The following is a 19,607-nucleotide window of genomic DNA, read 5'->3' on the forward strand; positions in this document are numbered from 1 at the left end:
ATTAAAAATGACACAACTACCTAAAACCCTAGTTTGCAAGATGGATCTTTTCCTCTCAGCCCCACCAACCAACAAGGCTTGTCTGGAACTTGTAACCTCTCCTGCACACCTTTTTATTTGTTGACATCTAAAAAAGAACTTTCTCCCATTGATTTTTACTTAAAGAATCAGCATCAGCAATATGAATTGGCACAGACACTGCCATTCTGAACCATCCAAGTAGGCCCCGTGTTTCAACAGATGCACATTTTGAGATCTCTTTTCTGGCCCCCAAAGGATGGTCCAAAGGTTCTTTTTCTGTTGATTTTCATCACTTTTCTTCTCGGTACTCTGAAATGTACAATTTCTATTTGGTCTTTGGCTGATTCAGAAGTACACAGTAAATGGGTTAGTGGTAGAATGCTTGCCTGGCAAGCAGAAGACTCAAGGGCCCATGCCTAGTTGCAGCTAACAATCCCGACCAACAAACCCACCAAAACATGTACTAACTACATTTGACATTATCCCAAACAGGTAAGGAGAAAGTCATTTAAAATATTTGGATACTACTGATGTGCCTCAATGACTGGGTCCCAATATGCTCTAACAGCAACACAATATCAGTGCCACCTTAAAGTAACAACGGAAGCTGGGAATGTAGTGTAATGGGCCCTGGATACCTCTCACTTCCCAATACTACACACGCGACAGTACATCTGGATTAAGTTTCTGATTTCTGCTACGTGATACAGATATCCTCACATCCTGGTCATCATCTTACAAACCAGTTTAGCTCAGTAAGACAAAAATACAAAACACAAAACCCAAGCCCACTTTTAGCACATTTACAGTGACGTTGCAAGAATCTTCAGTTAACGATGTGTTAAGAATGGCCCTTTTTGCAATCCTCACCGCTCATTCTAGTTGAATTACAATAAACTATTCTTTATTATCCCAGCAATTTCCAGGAAAGCAGCCTGCTGGCTTAGACTACACCATCTCTTGTAGTTCATGATTTATAACAATTCACCTTGTGTTACAGTGCACTCTGAAAATATTTACAGTACGACAGGGACTGAAAGCAGGGAGGAAGTCACAGCAAAGGCAAGCCTTCTATGTCCGCTTGTGGTTCATAAGAGCATATGCACAACCATGCGGGGAGACAACCAGCCTCCCCTTCATATATATTCTTTTTTTTATTTTCTTTTTATACCTTCCCAAAACAGACATTCAACAGTAGTTAGAATGGCCATCTCCCAACATTTAAAAAAGCTGCATCACCCAACGGGTGAACAAAGAAAAGAGTGGTAACCTAGAGTTCAGCTGAGTCAGCCACTGTGGAGCCTTTAGTGGTGAGGTCTTCCAATTTCAAAGTGATGTGTCTTCAACATATACCATCATTTTAGTGGAAAAACATAATTAATTTGGTGAAATGAGATTCATTTCCAGACAGGATTAGTAACAGCATTCACTGAATTTCACTCTTCTTTGTGAACTGTGAAGAAAATGAATGGCAGCTAGACGATCAATGGGATTCCAGCTCCAGCTGCAGATGGAATGACAGTATACCAGGACAAAAACATTTCTATATTCTGATTCACAAAGCTAACAGCAGTTTTAAACCTGCAACTTAATTACAGACCAATGACACCACAACCCTTTCAAATGGCAAAAATACAAAAAAGTGTTACAAAAATATTTCAGAAAAAGTGCATAGTCTAAGTGCATAGTAAATAAAAGCACTGAAAAATATCTTGCTAGAGAGAGAGTTCAACTTGGAGTTATTACCAAAGTTGAACTGTTTTATCTTACACAAACTATACTTAAAAAAAAAAAAAAAAAAAAAAAAAGTAGCTTGATGAGACTGATTCCTGGCTAAAAGTATCAAAGGGTTTATTAGTTAAGAAACATCTTAACCAAGAAGCATGGTTAGAAAAGAAACATGCAGCTGCCACATCATCAGATCCACCTCTTAAGACTGTTTCAGCTTTATGGTACCAATACATTTCAGGCGTCAGAATGTGGCAATCACTGGGTTAATTATTGCTGTTAAAAAAAAAAAAGAAAAAGAAAAAAAAAAAAAACCACAAGAAACTAATTCGGACACAATCTTACCAAACACATATCAATTTACACTTCAAGATTATTTTACAAAATACCTACAGTTGCACAATAGGCTCCTGGCAGCATTTTCAGAAAAATGTTCTTTTAATTCATCCTCACATGCTGTAAATTAATAAATTACACCATTTAAAGAATTCTTGTCAGTAAGTTTTCCCTTCTCTTGGATCAGAGAAAAAAAAAAAAAAACAACCAAAACCAAATAAAAACCTAAAGAAACGAGAGCGTCCAAGAAAGACTGGAAGTGTGCACAGGTACCTACAGAAGTGTGGCTAGATAGTCAACAATCATTAGCTTCACACGGTATGACACTCTCTCAGCCATTTCACAAGGATTTTAGAAAGAAAAATTATAATCTAGTTAAACCCTTTAACACTTTCACTCTTGTTCAGAATCAGTCCATCTGCTAGCAGGGGGCAGCAGGAGTCAATGCCAAAGTTCTGGCAGCTGCAGTACGGGGTTTGTGCCTGCAAGTTATAAACAAAAAGTGAAAGAATGCCTTTCTCTTCAGGTCAAAAAAATTTTTCAGCAAAGGAATATCATAACAAATGGCTTGAAGTAGTCTTATCAAAAAATCAGGGCAAGCCGGGTGCGAAGGCTCATGTTTTCAGTCCCAGCATTTAGGGAGGAAGAGGCAGAAGTATCTCTGAGAGTTCTAGGCCAGCCTGGTCTATACAGGGAGTTCCAGGCCAGCTAGAGCTACAATATGAGACTCTGTCTCAAAATATAAAACAAAACAAAAAATTGGGGAGATACACTTCATAGTGAGTCAGCAAGGCATTTTGTTGTTTAAAAAAATTTCACTTCCTTACAGAAACAGTTTTTAGTTTTTAATGAACTTGTAAACAAAAAGCTCCCATTTCAAAATAAAAACAAATCCCAGATCATATAGATGTTTACAGTGATTACATTTATCTAAGCAACACACATACATGTTCAGCTGTAAGACGGTAACTAAATTTCCGTGACAAATATGCTTTTTAATAGCAAGAACATTATAGAGTTAATGCAGAGTCCTAAGGATAATCTAGTAGTCGCTATGTTTTTTTTTTCTTACGTCTTCACTTTAGATGCTGTTATTTCTAGCACAGGTAAGCAGGCAGAGTCTTTCAAATGCTCAAACACTGGAATCTTTGGTTGCTACCATATCAGCTGGCTTGCAAACAAGAAGCCAGCCATTTAAAGAATGTTTTAAGTTAACAACTTGCAAACCCCAGGGATGGAAAACCCTAAGAACACACAATTGTGAACATTTACAACCATCACAACTGTGGCCGAAGACTGTTCATGCCGTTCTTCTGAAACAAGATCTCAAAGCAGTATAGTTCAAATAAAAGGTTTTAACAAAAAATTGGCATATGCACAATTTCTCCACCAATTCGTGTGTCAACCATTTAGGTAACTTTTCCACTTGAAAAAAAAAAATGCAATAGAAAACCAGACACCATGTTTCACTACCTCAGTTAATATTCACAATTACAGCGGCTACAGCTCAGGATCCGCATCAGCAATGCTGTCCAGAGCCAGTTTATACTGAAATTAAGTTCTTTACACCAAGTAAATGGTTGTCCACAACCACTGGCTAGTGTACATATGAACTAAAATGTCTAGATTTAGGGAGAAACAAATGCTGCTCCAATCATCTGCTCTGCTGCTTCTCTTCCTCAATTCATGCTTAGAAACCTATTAAAAAAATTCAAACAGAAAAAAGATGTTACAAGTTTTAAGGAATTTTACAAGTACTCCCAAATTAGATACATAATCACTTTTTAGTGGCTGCTGTTTTTATCTAAAACATCAGCTACCTAAATTTCAAAACAGAATATATGCATCTCTAAATAAAGCCATTTCCCTTCATCCTGAACGACCCAGGAATAAGTCTGCCGTCAATTAAAGCCTCAGCAACCAATCCCAAGTTGAGTTGCTAGATTCAAATGAGGATGCCCAGTTCCTCACCTTTGGTACCCAGGACACACTGTATTTCAAAAACCCAACAAGCAAATGAAAAACAGATGATATTACTGCAGCAACAAGAGAACGATTCTATTCTAACTAGATCAGAAGCATGAATTTCTGTGTATATAATTTCTGATAGAGATTACATAAGCTTTAGTGAATTCATTTAAAGCCTAGATCTAAATACAATTTCTAGACAAAAACTTTTACATTAATCTTTACACTTCTTTACTTCCAACGTTGCACTAAATAGATCATGTAACATCACTGATCTGCAAACTAAAGTGCTTTATGTATTTCTTGTGCTGTCCTGCTGTACAGTTCCTGCTAGGTCACAGGGGCTTCTTCATAAAGCTGCTAGTACTAACGATCTTTAGAAAGGCTGGCCCTTTTTGGCTTGAGACTGAATAAACACACCCAACAGCCATTTTGTCTATTCCCTTCTGAACACCTGAGATGACCTAACTACCTTCTATTTTTAAACCTCTTTAGCAAAGACAAAAAACAAACCACCACCACTAAAAAACCCAAACAAACAAACAAACACACAAACAAAAAACCCATGCTTTTGTCAGTAATAAATCATTCCTTTTTTCTCTTCAAACACTGGTAGAGTATTTTCTTTGGGCTTTGTGCAATACGTAAAATTCTGCTACTTTTAAAACAAATGTCTTTTAAGAATAAAACTAGAAAGACATTATTAAGCATTTATAATCATCTTTTTTTTTTTTAATTCACCAGTTAACTAGCTTTTCATCTGGGAGGAAAACCAGCCACCCTTGTGTATTTTGTAAATACAGAGTGCTAAACTTTTAAGTGCAAAGATGTGTTTTACTCCCCCTTCCCAAAGTGTCTCCTAAGAACGAACAGGTATATAACAAACAATAATTTCATAATCCTAAGCTCACAGAAAGAAAACATTTTTAGGTTATGAAATAGCACTGGTAAACTTACAACCATCATAGACCCGTGTGTCAGTACATGTACATGTGTAGCACACACCTATGCATTCAAGAGGTTGAAATTAGGTCCTTCCCAATGGCTCACCACCTTACTTATTTCAATGCAGGGTCTTTCATTGAACCTGGAGCCCACAACTTAACAGGCTTGCTCTGGGATCCTGTCTCTGCCTTCCACGTGCTATGATTACAGGTGCGCTATATAACCATCCATTCTTAGGGGTTCTGGACATTCTGGTCCCTGGTCTGTACTAAGTGTTTTATCCATAGGGCCAGCTCCCCAGCCACAGTAAGACATACTTTAAAAGGTTATCTAGCGAACCTAACCTAAATTACATCTATAAATCTGACCACTAAGACTACGAACTAGCTAAACAGAAATGACCTTTACCCCATCAGGATTTGGCTTTAAGTACCGAAGTTATTCATAAACATTGCAAAACCAAATATGATTTCCCAGCTAAAACTAGTATTCCCCCCTTTATAATAATTTACTGTAATGTTAATTATATTTTAGTAATTTGATTGTTACATTGAATATCCCTCCACACAAGCAGATTTGAAGTAGAAAACCAGTCACTACAAACTAAAAGCCAAAATAAAAGACAACTTGGTTTCTTTAATAAAGGGAAGCTCTAGGTCAGAGGTCTATCTGCATGGAGCTGCTAGGTCAGGCTATGGTTACAGCTGTTTTAGGGACTGGTCGAAGGTCAGCCTAACAATATCCCTTGCAGGAGTCAAATGCAGATGAAGTTCTTCAGCTACACAGGCCAATGGTGGATGTTCTACCCAGGCCGCATCTCCTCAACGAGCTGTCCGTTGGTGGGACTCAAGGAAAAACATTTTAGCAGGCCTCCAACATTCAATCTTCAACTCCTAACAAGCACTCTCTTCACTGTCTTTTAGTCTTTTGTTTGATTTTAAAATCTTGCAGTCTGGGTGGCACCTCTGGTTCTAGAGTACATCTTCACTGTAACCTCAGTTAAAATCAATGATGAACATGTCTTGTTCCTACGGGAGGGGGAAAATGAAGAACATTACCAAAGCTAGAGGATTAGTGTGGATCCAGGAATTATGCTACATTTAAGTTTCCTCTCAAGTATTCAAACAGAAAACTGTTTATTTTTATGTAACAACCATACTTTAGCCCTTAAAACGCAATCTATAAGAAGTGTATCTTTTATTCATGAATTTCAAACATGTCCAATTTGTAAAAAGATAGAACCAGAATCCACTTAAAATAGTTATGATGTTTTGAGACAGTTTATCCTGCCTCTCTACATACCTCTGTATTTATCGGATTATAAATAAGGGCCACCAAGCGGCTATAAGGTTTATACATTCGTGGAGGGTGTTTGAAATTTAGGCTCCTTCCACAGTATAAGAACAAAACTGAAGTTATATTCAATTCAATAATCACTATACAATGTCACTTATATTAACTAACTTTTCCTACAACAGTCTTATATGGGCTTCTGGTTATACAAAGTTAAAGCAGGTGAATTTTGAATTAAGCTGCCAGTATGTATAAGCTCACAGCAGCCTACCAAAACCAACAACCCAACTATCCTATTAACTCTTCTCTACAAACTAAAACTGTGAAAGATGAAAGCATTTCTTAATCATCAACTGGCAATTTATGTGTTAACAGGCTCAAATTATCCTTGAATTGTACCAACAGGTTAACAATCTGAATTAGTGTCTTCTCAGATTTCATTTTCTAACAGGTTTCTATAGTTGTTAAGCTTAAAATACCTGTTAGGAATGGATCCATCCCAATGGCAGATGGTGGGCATACTACAGCATTGAGGTTCGGGAACGCTGTTAGGTCTTCTGAAGGTCATCATCCATAGAAGTGGACATGCTGACAGTTAATAGGTCCAACAAACCTTGGAGATATCTCTTGTATTTTCACCTTCATTTATTCTTGGACTGTTTTATTCTCTCCAGCTTTACTATCCACAATGAACAAAGCTGATGAAAGCCCCAGACTTCAGCAAGAAGATTGAGTTCCCTGGTCTTCTTTAGACTGAATGTATTCATAGTAGATCAGTCTTTCCAGATACTTCAAGGTCTTCCCTTCTGTGTTTTGGTTAAGTTGCTGAATTATCAGCTGTGTTCCTGGCAGCAGTTGGTGAAGCCAGAAAAGGTTAAAGCTACATGTAAATAGGAGGTGAATCCCTCTGCTGGGGAACCACTGATAATGGGTAATGTGAGGGAAAGACACTTCAAATCTTTGATGGCCAACATAATCTTCACAATCATTTATATTGTAATAAAGTAGATTAATACTTATGTCTGCAACAGTGAGCAGTTAAAGACAGTAGGATAGTAGAATCCCATGAGGATCTAGCTAAAATTCTCTCCCACCTTGTCCAAGAAACAGTGAGCTTAAACTTCATCTGTATGTATGTGTGCTTCTGAGAAGAGATCTCACAAGGGAACTCAGGCTGCCCTCAAATTTGTCATTCAATCATCTCAACTACTTGTAGGTACATTAGAATTAACTGAATTTAAAGGCTTTAAAAAAATTTGTCTTTTTGTCTTTGCTCTTTCTATGTCACAAATAAGCACCTTTCTAATAATCACATACAGTTGAAGAACACCAAGTAAATTGGATTGCTAACAGCTCAGAGTGAACTGCCACCCCCTTACATGAATAAAAGCAAAAAAATTAAAATATTGGAGCACTTCAGCATTGGGGGAAAAAAAATCTGAGACACACACACACACACACAAAACAAAAACAAAAACAAAAATAACAACAACAAAAAACACCCTTGTCTCTTAGTGTTGACTGGCTCTGGAATGCAGCAATTAAAAGGCGTAGAAGAAAATTATCAGAGCAGAAACCCACCTATTACATAACAAGCACATAAAAACTAAACAAGCAAGATTTGGAAGAATCCTTGAACACTCTTACTGTGTGACCAGATCTTTCTGTAATCTATGAAAGAAATGTACATTAAAACAAAAACAAAACAAAAAACCTGAAACCAAACCAAAACATCTCCCCCTCCTCCCGCCCAAATCAGTAAATGTTGCTTGCTGAAGATTTTTGAAACGGAATTCACTTACATGGAAGCTTCTGAGATTATAACAACAACAACAACAAAAAGTTAGAATGTATATCTATAGGAAGCACCTTTACATCTTTTTGTCTTGAAGACAGTCCTCCTATGTAGCCCTGGCACTTCTCAAACTCAAAAACGACATCCATTCGGATTATAGGCACGTGCCACCACCCCCAGCCACTTTCTTTTGAGCAGAGAGATAATGGCGTTACCATTATTGTAAGATTCCATGAAATTGAAAGTCCTAATACAAAAACTGAACCTACAGTTTAATGCACCGTATTTCATGTAATCAATAACCTACATAATGTGAGAGACAGAGGGTCTAAAGACTAGGCTCCTCATGCTTATGTTATGCTACCCTTAGGTATATGTACACAGACAGCTTTTTGATTATACGCCATTGTTTGACAGATGTTTAAGAAGTCTAAAAGTTCAAAAAGTCCCCTGTTATATTCTGCACAGTGGCCTGGCTTTTGTGCATCTGTGTGTATGTATGGTTTGAACAATCCTTATGGTTGCTCCTCTAATGCTTTTCACTTCTTGGAGTCAGGGTCTTTCATTGGGGACCTGGAGCTCATTGCTTAGGCTTAATCAGGATGGCCAGCAAGACCCAAAGCTTTGCCTATCTCCACTCTGCTAGGCAGGGCTGGACATACATCATTACAGTTTGCTAGCTTTGTTGTTTTGAGATGGGTCTCAGTTTTACTATGTTATCTTGGTTGGCCTTAAACTCAGAGATCTGCTTGCTGGTATTCAGGTCATGTGTCACACCAGGCTCAGCCCTTGCTGGTCTTTTCTTCTGTTTTAGTGTTTTTTCTTTGTTAATGACAGTGTAGCTTTGGCTGTCCTAGCTTGCCGGCTTTCAAAATGTTAGGTTCTAGGGATTGAACTCAGGACCCAATTCTTAGAGGGCAAACACCAACTTAGCTTATCTTTCTTGCCCCAGAATGACACGTTATCAAGCACTATTTTGCTAATGATCAAAATATATCTCTTGGTACCAAATTCCACTCAACTACCCGGCGAGAGGAAACTCTATTGCTCAAGCTGGGCAACAGGCTGAGACTCTATTGTCCAAACCAGGCAGGAGTCTCAGTAGCTGAGACTATCAGTGTTTACTGGACTTAGAAATGTACCTTTGAAAACAGTCAATAGTAATGCATTTGCTTATTGAAAAGTCTAACATTACAAGTCCATGTATTTGTAATAATCTGCACGACCACTGTGTTTTTATCTGTTTTAAGATTTCAAGTTACTTTCATGAAAAAGTTACGATACAGGAAGAAGGCTTAAACTTTAGTTTAATCACTTTTCTTTTTCAAGGAAACATACTAACTCAGTGGATCCAACTTCTCGTCTTTAATACCTGGATAAAGCAGGACAAAAATTCTGCTTGTTTATTGATTAAGAAACACACAGTAAATTGGAACAATAAAACTAGGTTAAAATTAAGATACTTCTTTCTGAAGTCTGCTGAATGCCTGAAGAAAAATGTTCTAGGCCAGATAAGATTTCAAGCTACAATTTGTGATGATCCTATTATCCCAGCCAGCTTTAGGGGAATCAAAAACAGGGCTTCATTTCATGCAAAAAAGGACAAGTATATTATGGCTGTCAAGCTTACTAACTTAGTTAAGAGACTCTACTTGCTTTCACCCTCAAAAATGAAACCAACTCTCACTAATACTTGCTACCCACTTCAACACAAGCTTTCTTAGTGTATTAAGGAACTTTGAGGGAAGCATCAAAGTCCAAACTGAGGCGCAGAGGCTGAGCAGCCTCAACACACTGCTATGCTCTGTAGTGTTGGCCTGATCATCAAACCCCCACCTGCACTAATCTTCAACTCAGCCCTTCCCACATACACAGACATAGAAAGGAAGCCCCTCAACTTTAATGACAGCTGCTGGGATCAGGATGACATCAGCTCAGTTTATTTCTTCAATGTTCCTCAGATAATAGAAGACTTTCTTTCTTCCTTAAAAAACAAAACAAAACAAAACCCCCCAAAAACAAAACACAGTTTTATGTAGCACTAGCTATCCTGGAACTAGCTTTGTAGACCAGGCTGGCCTCAAACTCAAGACATCTGCCTGCCTGTGCTTCCCAAGTGCTGGGACTAAAGGCACATACCACCAGACCCAGCCATGGAATCTCTTTTTAAGTTTATTTGAAAACCATGTTCAGACTGGAGCAGTCTTTCAGAAATTAAGTAATCAGAAATCAAAAACCAAACCTTACCTGCCCACTACGTGCACAAAGCAGGCAGGTTTTAATAGGTAAGCCCCAGAGAGGGAGACAGTAAAATGGAGATAGGAGTTGAACTCTAAGGCACCAGAATAGGGAATGATGTGCTTTAACAGTTCTACTCCTCAGAAGCACTGAAAGTGCCAGAAAGAGACAGATACAGACTAGAATTTAATGGCATTTGCCTCAGTTATCTTCAATCGACAAGGACCAACTGCAGGCTTCAGTTCCACACTGATCTCTAGTGCCTGAAGTTTCTTAGCATTTAAATAAAGCACTCCTCTTAAGAATCATTCTGAAATTAAGATGTCATAGCTCATTAGCAGAGAGAGAATTTATGATTTTGGAAGTTATGCTGAGCTTTGTAGTTAACAAGGTGCTCTGCAATTGAGAAGATCAACATGCTGAAGGCAATGCCAAAACTCACCTCTTGAAATTACATCATGGTCACATTTTCCCATTAAATGCTAAAGCATTAACATGCAAACAAAAATTTTATCTTAACACTGTTAGTCTGAAAGTAAGTCAAAATATCACGGCTAACCAGATTCTTTATTAAAAAAAGAAAAAAAAAAAAATCAACAAGTGTTAGGTCTAGGATTTTGGATTGATTGGTAATACCATATTCCCAACACCAAATGTTTATTTTGGAAAAGGGTTAATGAATGAGTTAAAAAAGATGCAGTTGTTAAAAATGACCCAAAATCCCAAGAAAAATGATATAATATACACACATATATGTATATACAAATACATATACATATATATGAAAAAGGACATTTGGGTTTAAAGTTAGTAGTCAAATTTTCCAAGGACGTCTTTTTTTTTTTTTTTTTTAATACAAAGCCAAATTATTTGTATTTTAAAACCACCTCCTTGATCTAACACTGTTAGAACGGAATGAATTACCCAATTTGCATTTAATTTTTTCCTTGTAACGTCACTTGGTTCTTGGCTACTAACCTTTCATGTTACTCTTGGTTTTGTCAGTTTGCTTGCCTGTGGGGGTTTGGGCCTGCTGACCCTGCCCACTGGAAGAGGCTGCCTGCTGTGCTGCTTTCTGCTTTAACATTGTCCAATCAAATGTATAGTCATACTGGTGGTTCAGGGTCCTGAAAAAGAATTCAAATGTCATGTTAATCTTTTAATAATGCTGTTCAGCTAAGTAATCCTACTCACTTTTTAAGACAGTGGAGAGCATTTCTTTTATTATGTAGCTCCAATGGTCTGGAACTCTCTCTATAGACCACTCTCCTCAAGCTCAGAAATCTGCCTTCCTGTTTTCCAGAGTGCTGAGATTAAAAGGCAAGCACCACTGTGCCTAGACCCAGGGCATCTCTTTATTTTAAGAGTATTTTCTAATAATCATAGTAACTTCTAGGATTTTTCTCCCTGTAAAAAACTTTAAAATTGCTCAGTAAATAACTACTCCTCAGTTTTCAAAACTGAGGGGAAAATGCTAACCACTCTAGTCTTATGCATTAATAAAAACAAAACAAACAAACAAACCCCAAATAAACCAAAAAAACTTCAAATAGAAACTGCCTTTTAAAATTTCTCCAAATAAGCACATAGAATAGTAGCACACGTCTTTAACCCCAGCAACTCAGAAGGTGCATTTCTAGGAGTTTGAGGCCAGATTACACAGTAAGACCATGCCTTAAAAAGCAAAACAAAACAACTGAGTCATAAGTACTCTGAAGTCCAGTCTTAACTAGCTATGGCACAGAAGATGAGAATGCCCAATCCTCCAACCTCTATCTCCTAAGTGCTTGAGTTCTGGTATACCACTGTAAGATTCTGTATTTTAATGCCTTTTCCTTTTTTGTTTTTCTCCCCAGTTTTGCTGTGTAGCCCCGTCTTGGAAGTCAGAGATCTGCCTGGCTCTGCCTCCCAAGTTCTGAATGCCACCATGCTCAGTTTTAAATGCTTTTTTTATTTGGTACTGAATAGGGTGGGTTCTGTACCATTGAACTTACACTTTTAAAGATTTAAAAAATCATTTACTTTTAAAAACCTATTTTGAGATTAATATAATCACATAATTTCTTCCTTCCTCCTCTCCTCCAAACATACCTATATACTTGTGCTTGCTTAAAAAAAATAAAAATAAAAAATAAAAAATAAAAAAATCCATGACCTTTTTTGTTTCCCCCTTTCCCGAGACAGGTTTCTCTGTATAGCTTTGGCTCTCCTGGAATTGCTTTGTAGACCCGGCTGGCCTCAATCTCAGAGATCCGCCAGCCTCTGCCTCCCAGAGTGCTGGGTTTACAGGCTGTGTCACTGTGCCCAGTCCATGACCTTTTCTTATGAATTGGTATACTCCTATCTCTCTCTCATCCGGGAATACCCTGCTCAGCATGTATAACTTCTTCTATGTATATTTTCAGGTCTGACCACTAGGCAATAGACAAACAATTGGTGTTCTCTTCCCCAAGGAAGACAATTTCTCCTACTCTTAGCATTCCTTAGTTTAAGCAGTAATGCTGATGAGACTTAATGGGTATAGCTTCTGATATCCCTAGGATATGAAGTGCAGGTGCCTATGGAAGCCAAAGGTATGTGATTCTGTGACACTAAAGTTATGTTTGGTTAGGTGGCGGCCAACATGAGTGGTGGAAACCAAATCTGAGTTGTCAGCGAGAGCAGAATGCCCTCTTTAACCACTAAGTCATCTTTCAGCCTCTGCAGCCACTGACCTGAAAAGGATGCGGAATAGCTGCCTCAGATACATGTAATCCGGAGCTTCCTCAAAGCGCAGCCCACGACAGTAATTTAAGTACATGGCAAATTCTGCAGGAAACCCCTATCAATACAACATTTGAAAGAGAACAAAAAACAGAAACTCCAAGTTAGGGGGGGAAATATCAAAGTTTTGAAATATAAGCAAAACAAAATGTATAAATAAGTTGTTTCAGTACCCCATAGAGAGCTATGCTTGCTTTTCTCACAAATTTAAGTGTAACCTCACCATCTCATTTTAGAGTATTCAAGATGTTGTTGTTGTCCTAGCTAGTTAGCTTATTTTGTGGTTGTTAACAAAATCTAGACTCAGTTGGGAAGGAACTGGTGGAGTATTTTCTTGACTAATGACTGATGTTGGAATATCCTTCTCACAGGTAATGGTGGCACACCTGGGGAGCAAGCCCTCCATTTGGCTTTTGCTTAAGTTTGTTATTCTAGCTTCCTGTTGACTTCCTTTAGGGATAAGAGAGGAAATAAACCCCTTCTTCCCAAAGTTGCTTTTGGTCACAGTGTTTCAGAGCAGCAATAGAAACTACCTTTTCCTATAGAGCTGTGTTCCTAAACAATTCAGAAATTACTCTGTAGGCAATACAAAGACAACTGACTTTTTGTCACACTAGGAAAATAACTAGGGTAGGTATGTCTTCCCTATGATCAGATGTCTTTCTTGTGAGGTAAGATTTTTTTTTTTTTTAAATTAACATTAACATTAAATTAACTTTGTACTTCCTTCCTATGCACTGTCTGGATATAGATATACCCATGCATGATGCGGCTCTCACATGTAGAACAGAGAACAACTTGTAGGAGTTGGTTCTTCCCTTCCACCACTTGTCTATGGGATCAAACTCAGGCTATATTTGGTGGCAGGGGTCCTTACCTTGCTGACCTTCATACAAATTAAGGTTCATTTAAAAAAGATTTCTACTTATTTATATATGTGCACTCTGCTTGCCTCATGTGTACTTGCTGGCCAGAGAAGCCAAACCAGAAAAGTGTCTGGAGCAGGAGTTACCAGTGCTAATAAACCACCCAACGTATCTACCAGAACTCAACTTGCATCCCCTGCTGCAAGTATTATTTTTGTTGTTTGTTTGTTTGTTTTAGATAGAATCTCTCTACATAGCCCAGGCAGTCCTGGATAACCCCAACCTCCTGACTCTGATTCCAGAATGGTGGGATTAAGTCACAAGTGTGACACCACACCTGGCACAACAAAACTTCTTAACCACTGAGCAACCTCTCCAGCCCACATTTACTACTACTAAAGTCTTACTACTTTAGCTCTGGATGCATAGAACTTACTGTGTACATAGACCAGGACTGTCTCTGCCTCCCAGGTGCTGAGATTAAAGGTATGTATCAACACACCAGGATCACATTAATTATTTTTAAACAGCCATTATGTACACTGACCTTACACAAAACCTCAACAGGAGTGGACATCTTCTTTTCACTAATCTTTTCATATTTTTGTTTCTTTGTAGCAGCCTGTAAGAAAACGAGAGTGCAAAGATGGACTTATTATTTAGAAGAAATGCAGCAGTAGAGCTCAGTAGACAGAGATATAACTAGAGATATAGTATGTGACAGCCAAGTAAAGAACGCATAGAATCAAGTTCATATTAGATAAAGCTACTCATGGAAGAATTGAGCATTTTATGTTCTCCTTTAAAGGTTCAAAATTGCTACTGAACTCTATACTACTGACTCACTGCACACTTTAACATCAAAAGCCCTCCCGTGTTTCCACCTAAATAAGGCTAGTGGTCACCTATGAATACCGGCACAAATAAACTAGATTTTAACAATTTCATACTGAAACAATTAAGTTTTATTCCTCCAAATTAAAAGCAAAAGCAAATTAACTCTGGCGAACTTCAGGTTTGGAAAATACTTTAAAGGACACCTTCTGTAGTTTTCTCTTTCTTTTCTTCTCCCCCCTTTCAAAGCGCTCTTCCCTGAGTGCTTTGAGAAGTAAGGAAGTGCTCCTTACTTCTGTTGCCTAGGTTGCTCATAATCTACTGGGCCCATACTATCGCTAAATTCTGGGATCACCTGTCTCATATTTTTCCTTTAACTAAGATCAAAACAACCCCGAGCAATTTGAGTCTGACTTACTTTTAGCCCTTGCCATGGGAGACTGGTTCTATTAAAATACATCAAAACATATCCTAAAGATTCCATGTCATCTCGGCGACTAGAAAAGAGAATATTATTTTATGAACCAGATTATGGGAAAACATGAAAACTAAGTACTGTACACAAAAGAAAAGAAATGCTCATAAACCAGGATAATATTTGGTATCTTACAAAATTAAACAATTAAATAAAAGTTCAAAACAGATAACTTTTTCACAAGATTGCCATAAACCTTAAAATTGTCAATATAGCTAGACAACTCTCTATATTAGCAAATAATGAAAAACGAAAAGAAAGATAAGTCTCAGTTTTACAACTTCTAAAGACCAGAAGTGCTGAAATGAAACAAATAAAAGAACTAAGTAACAAAGTTACACACACACACACTTATACACATGTACCTTTAAGAGGAATATACTTAACGACAGGAATCATTTTTCTTGGAAAGGTAATACTTTAAAGCGCATAAAGTGAACGCAATCACAGAGTGTTCAGAAATTCACTATTTCTATTGATACACTTTAATTAGTTCTCAACCCAAATTGTTTTTGTTTAAGGAGAAAAAGCTAACCAGAGATAGAAGGAAGGGGACTGGAAAAACCAAACCTCAAGTCCAAAAATAGGAAGACACAAAGATTGTGGTCCACTAATCACCTTCTCGTTTATTATGAACCTCATAATTTTTAATTTTTGTTTGTTTGTTCTCAGATTAACCTCAAACTTGGAGGTAATCCTGTCTTACTAGCAAAGTGCTGGGATTACAGGCATGAGCTACAGTGCTTTCCTTATAAAACTCCAGTTGTTGGAACATGGTCCAAAAATGGAGTTGTGCAGAGGAAATTCTGAGTGTTTGAGAAAACTCTTAAGAAAACAAGGTTAGAGTCTTGTGACTTCAAAACATGGAATTGTTCTTGGAATGTGCTTTTGAGGCCTCCCCCGCCCTCCTGGGTGTACTGGATAGGAGTGAGTTTACTGTAGATTATTCACTACAACTGACTACTGTTACTTGTTTATTTGCCCACCCCGCAAAAAACATGTTTCTGTCACATGTAGCTTGTCCTTTTGTCTATGTATACTATGTATACTTTACTCATTAGACTCTTAAGCCCCAGAGTATAAATTGTTTGACACTCTGAATAAAGTTGTCTATTACATGAGATTTTAGTCAGCCTCATTTTTAGGCTCCATTCTCCCAGCTTCACACTGCCAACTAGAGTGGTAAGCACAGACAAAAACATTCAAATGCATAATGCTTAATATTAGCACCTAAAAGGTAGATATTATATTAAATGGCAAAAAGAAATGTCAAAATACTAATTATGTTTCCAACTTCCATGTTTAACAGGCTTTCCATTCCTTCCTTTTAAAAACAGGGCCTCACAGTGTGGACCTGGCTAATCTACTACTCACCATGTACCCCAGAATGACCCTGAATTGCTAATTTTCCTGTTCCAGCCTCCTAGGGCTAAGACTACAGATATACGCCACCATATCCAACATTTAACTTTCTAATCCAGAGACAACTTACAAGAAAGAAAATATAAAGTCCTAATTAATTTGCTTCTCTGCACTAGCTAAAAACAAAAGGTAAAACAATAAGCCATTCCTTATGTTCTCAGCCAAGAAGCATCCTAAGACACGAAGAAAAGCCATCAGTTTGGCTTATTATGGGTTTGGTAAGACTCACCTCTGCTCAATACCAAGATGTGCATTGATGCTAGCATATCGGGCAGTGCCAGTGAGGTTTTTATCTTCTCTGTATGGTATGTGTTGCCTTGTCCTGTTGTCTCTGTACTTTTTGGCCAAACCAAAATCAATAAGGAATAACTTTAAAAGAGAAACAAAGAGACATTAGGTTTCTAACCTTTTTCAAATAAACAGTCTCTTACTCTTTAGTACATTTAAACACCAAAATGTAGTATAAGTAGAACAGATAATAGACTTAACATACCAATAAGCTTTTAATTACTACTCTTCACAAGAAACAATAACCCCCCACCATCACACCTAGCAATTTATCCTTGTTTATGTAACTCATCTGCTCAGTTCTTACACACACAGTAGCCTGTCTTCACATATTAAGTATGTACGTGCCCCACAGTAGAGTTGTCAAGTATGCTTATAAAATAATGACAGCCTTTTTTATAGGGTAAAACAAACATGTTTCAAATCTATGCACAACTCTTCTGGGTTTCTTCTCTTCCAGAGGGCACACTTCAGTATTTCAATCAAAAAGCTTATCATTTAAATAACACAATCCTCAAAGTCTGATACAGTTAATAAAACATTTTAAAATAATAAAGAGCATGCATTACATTGTTTTAAGATATCTTAAAAAATGTTAATCCAAAAATTAAAAGCATAGCATTTAAATTAAGGTGGCTTACAGATTATCTGCTTAAATGAGCTAACCCAAAACCACATTAGCATTTTAGAAGATAATGTTTAGTTTTATATAATTTATATGGTACCCAAGGAATAAAGTACTAACAACACTTTTTCTAAGTAACTCAGATTTGACCTACAAAACTGAATTTTTTAAAGGGAAAACCTATTTTTTTTATTATAAGGTAACAAAATTCATTCCTGTATATCAATGTATTTAAAGTTTTAACTTTTATAAGAAAAAGCTCTACTTAACTTACTATGCTATAATAAATTCCTACCTTCAACATTATCAGGGTAGACATTTCTGTGTGTACACAGAACACACTCAGACTACTGACTTTTCTAATTCCACCTACACTATTCTTTTCATTAAACTACTGGGTCTCCTCTGCCAGTGTGGAATCTGTGATGTTTTAGGAAACATGTTACCACAATCTTTTTTTTTTTGTTACCTTAATCTTTTAAAACAAAAAGAAAGTTTCAGGCTAGCTAGGCAGTTATATATAGCGAGAGGCCCCCTAAAAAAACAAAACATAACCTGTTTCTGTCAGGCACTATCAACTGTACTTTTATTTGGTCTACGATAAAACAAGTCTAAGTTACTACTGAGAGATACACTGGATAACAAAAGTCCTGTCAATCCAGTACTATACTCCCTAAGTTATTTAGGAACATGGTTAAGTATTTTAATACATATAGCTTGCACTGCGCATCCCTGTCAGTAAGAAAACCAGCACCAGTGTACTAACAGTGAATGAGCATACAATCTGCAGACTGACACTGAAAACAAAAACTAACAACAAAGCATATTCAGCTTCATGGTATTAAAAACATTTATTCATAGAATCTGAGGTTTCCTTGTATTCCAAGTGGCTAATGTGGATTATGTATGACAGCTACCACTTAAAGCTAAATCTCCATTTGCAACTCAATAAGCAGATACTGTGTAAACAACCAAGACTGATTCAGGAAACCCAATACTCAAGTTATTTCCTCTACAAAAATGAGGAAACAGTACTAAAAAAAAAAAAAAAAGTAAAAAGCAAAAAAAACCCCAAGTCAAATACTAACTCCTCAAATGCCCCAGTTTTTAGTAAGAAACTAAATAAAGATAGAACCTAATAAGGAATAATTAGTTAAGCGTAGGACCGTACCTTTTCATTAGTGGAACAAGTTACTTTCCTGTAAACTCTTATTAATTATTTGCAACCTAATTAGCTTGTATATTAACAAAATATTAAAACATTTATTTAGATTATTAAGTTGTTATGCTACAAAATGTAAGCAAAATGTACAAATGGATGGGTAAGTAAAAACGAGGCTATTAAGTTTTTAAAAATTGTTTCTTTTTATAATGAATGCATTAACTCATGTGCTTTTACCCCCAACCAAGATGTACCGCAGCAGTAAGCTCTTTTGGGGGGTTTATGTTTTGAGAAAAGGTCTTAGTATGCAACTCCCTAAGTTATCTGGAAACTCCCTATGTAACTAGTCCTGGCCTGAACTTTCTGTGATCCTCCTCTACTTGCCGGGATCACACGCATGCATCACCCCACTCAATCTAATAGTGCTACCGAAGCTGGGTGGTGGCGGCGCAAGCCTTTAATCCCAGTGCTCGGGAGGCAGGTAGATCTGAGTTCGAGGACAACCTGGTCTACACAACAAGTTCCAGGACAGCCAGGGCTATAAAGGAAACCCTGTCTCAAAAACAAAACAAAACAAACAAAAATTTATATTGGGTCAGGCATGGTGGTACAGGTAGGTGGATAGGATGACTTTCAGTTTGAAGCCAATCTCATCTACATATCAAGTTCCAGGCCAACTAGAGCTACAGAGACCTGGCCTCCAAACAAACAAACAAACAAATATCACGGGGGTGGGGTAGGGCAGGGCTACAATTTCGAGGAAGTAAATAAACTATAAAGTGATTAAATTACTGAGTTATTTAGCCTGTCCAAATCTAAAACAGATGATATGTTATTTATCTTCATGT

The 19,607-nt window shown here is 37.3% G+C and overlaps 1 protein-coding gene across 6 annotated transcripts in view; it reads right to left on the reverse strand.

The window, feature by feature from the left end:
* Positions 1–1,162: 1,162 nt before the first annotated feature.
* The window catches only part of Csnk1a1 (casein kinase 1 alpha 1), a 33,209-nt gene continuing 14,764 nt past the window's right edge, over positions 1,163–19,607 (reverse strand). For 2 of the 6 annotated variants that reach the window (XR_002476318.2, XR_002476317.2), the window contains 7 exons: positions 16,914–17,053; positions 15,206–15,284; positions 14,501–14,575; positions 13,039–13,145; positions 11,303–11,451; positions 6,771–7,136; positions 5,615–6,026 (listed from right to left, as the gene is read on the reverse strand). Coding sequence is in view for 4 of the 6 variants with exons in the window: in XM_021633685.2 (XP_021489360.1) it covers positions 3,776–3,783; positions 11,303–11,451; positions 13,039–13,145; positions 14,501–14,575; positions 15,206–15,284; positions 16,914–17,053 (558 nt within the window). In the remaining 2 variants the exon portion in view is untranslated. Of the gene's footprint in view, positions 3,784–5,614; positions 6,027–6,770; positions 7,137–11,297; positions 11,452–13,038; positions 13,146–14,500; positions 14,576–15,205; positions 15,285–16,913; positions 17,054–19,607 lie in introns of those variants that run through there. The other 4 variants (XM_021633685.2, XM_021633683.2, XM_021633684.2 and 1 more) reach the window with 3 other exon arrangements.

This window comes from Meriones unguiculatus, chromosome 2, assembly GCF_030254825.1.
Source record: "Meriones unguiculatus strain TT.TT164.6M chromosome 2, Bangor_MerUng_6.1, whole genome shotgun sequence".
NCBI lineage: Eukaryota > Metazoa > Chordata > Mammalia > Rodentia > Muridae > Meriones > Meriones unguiculatus.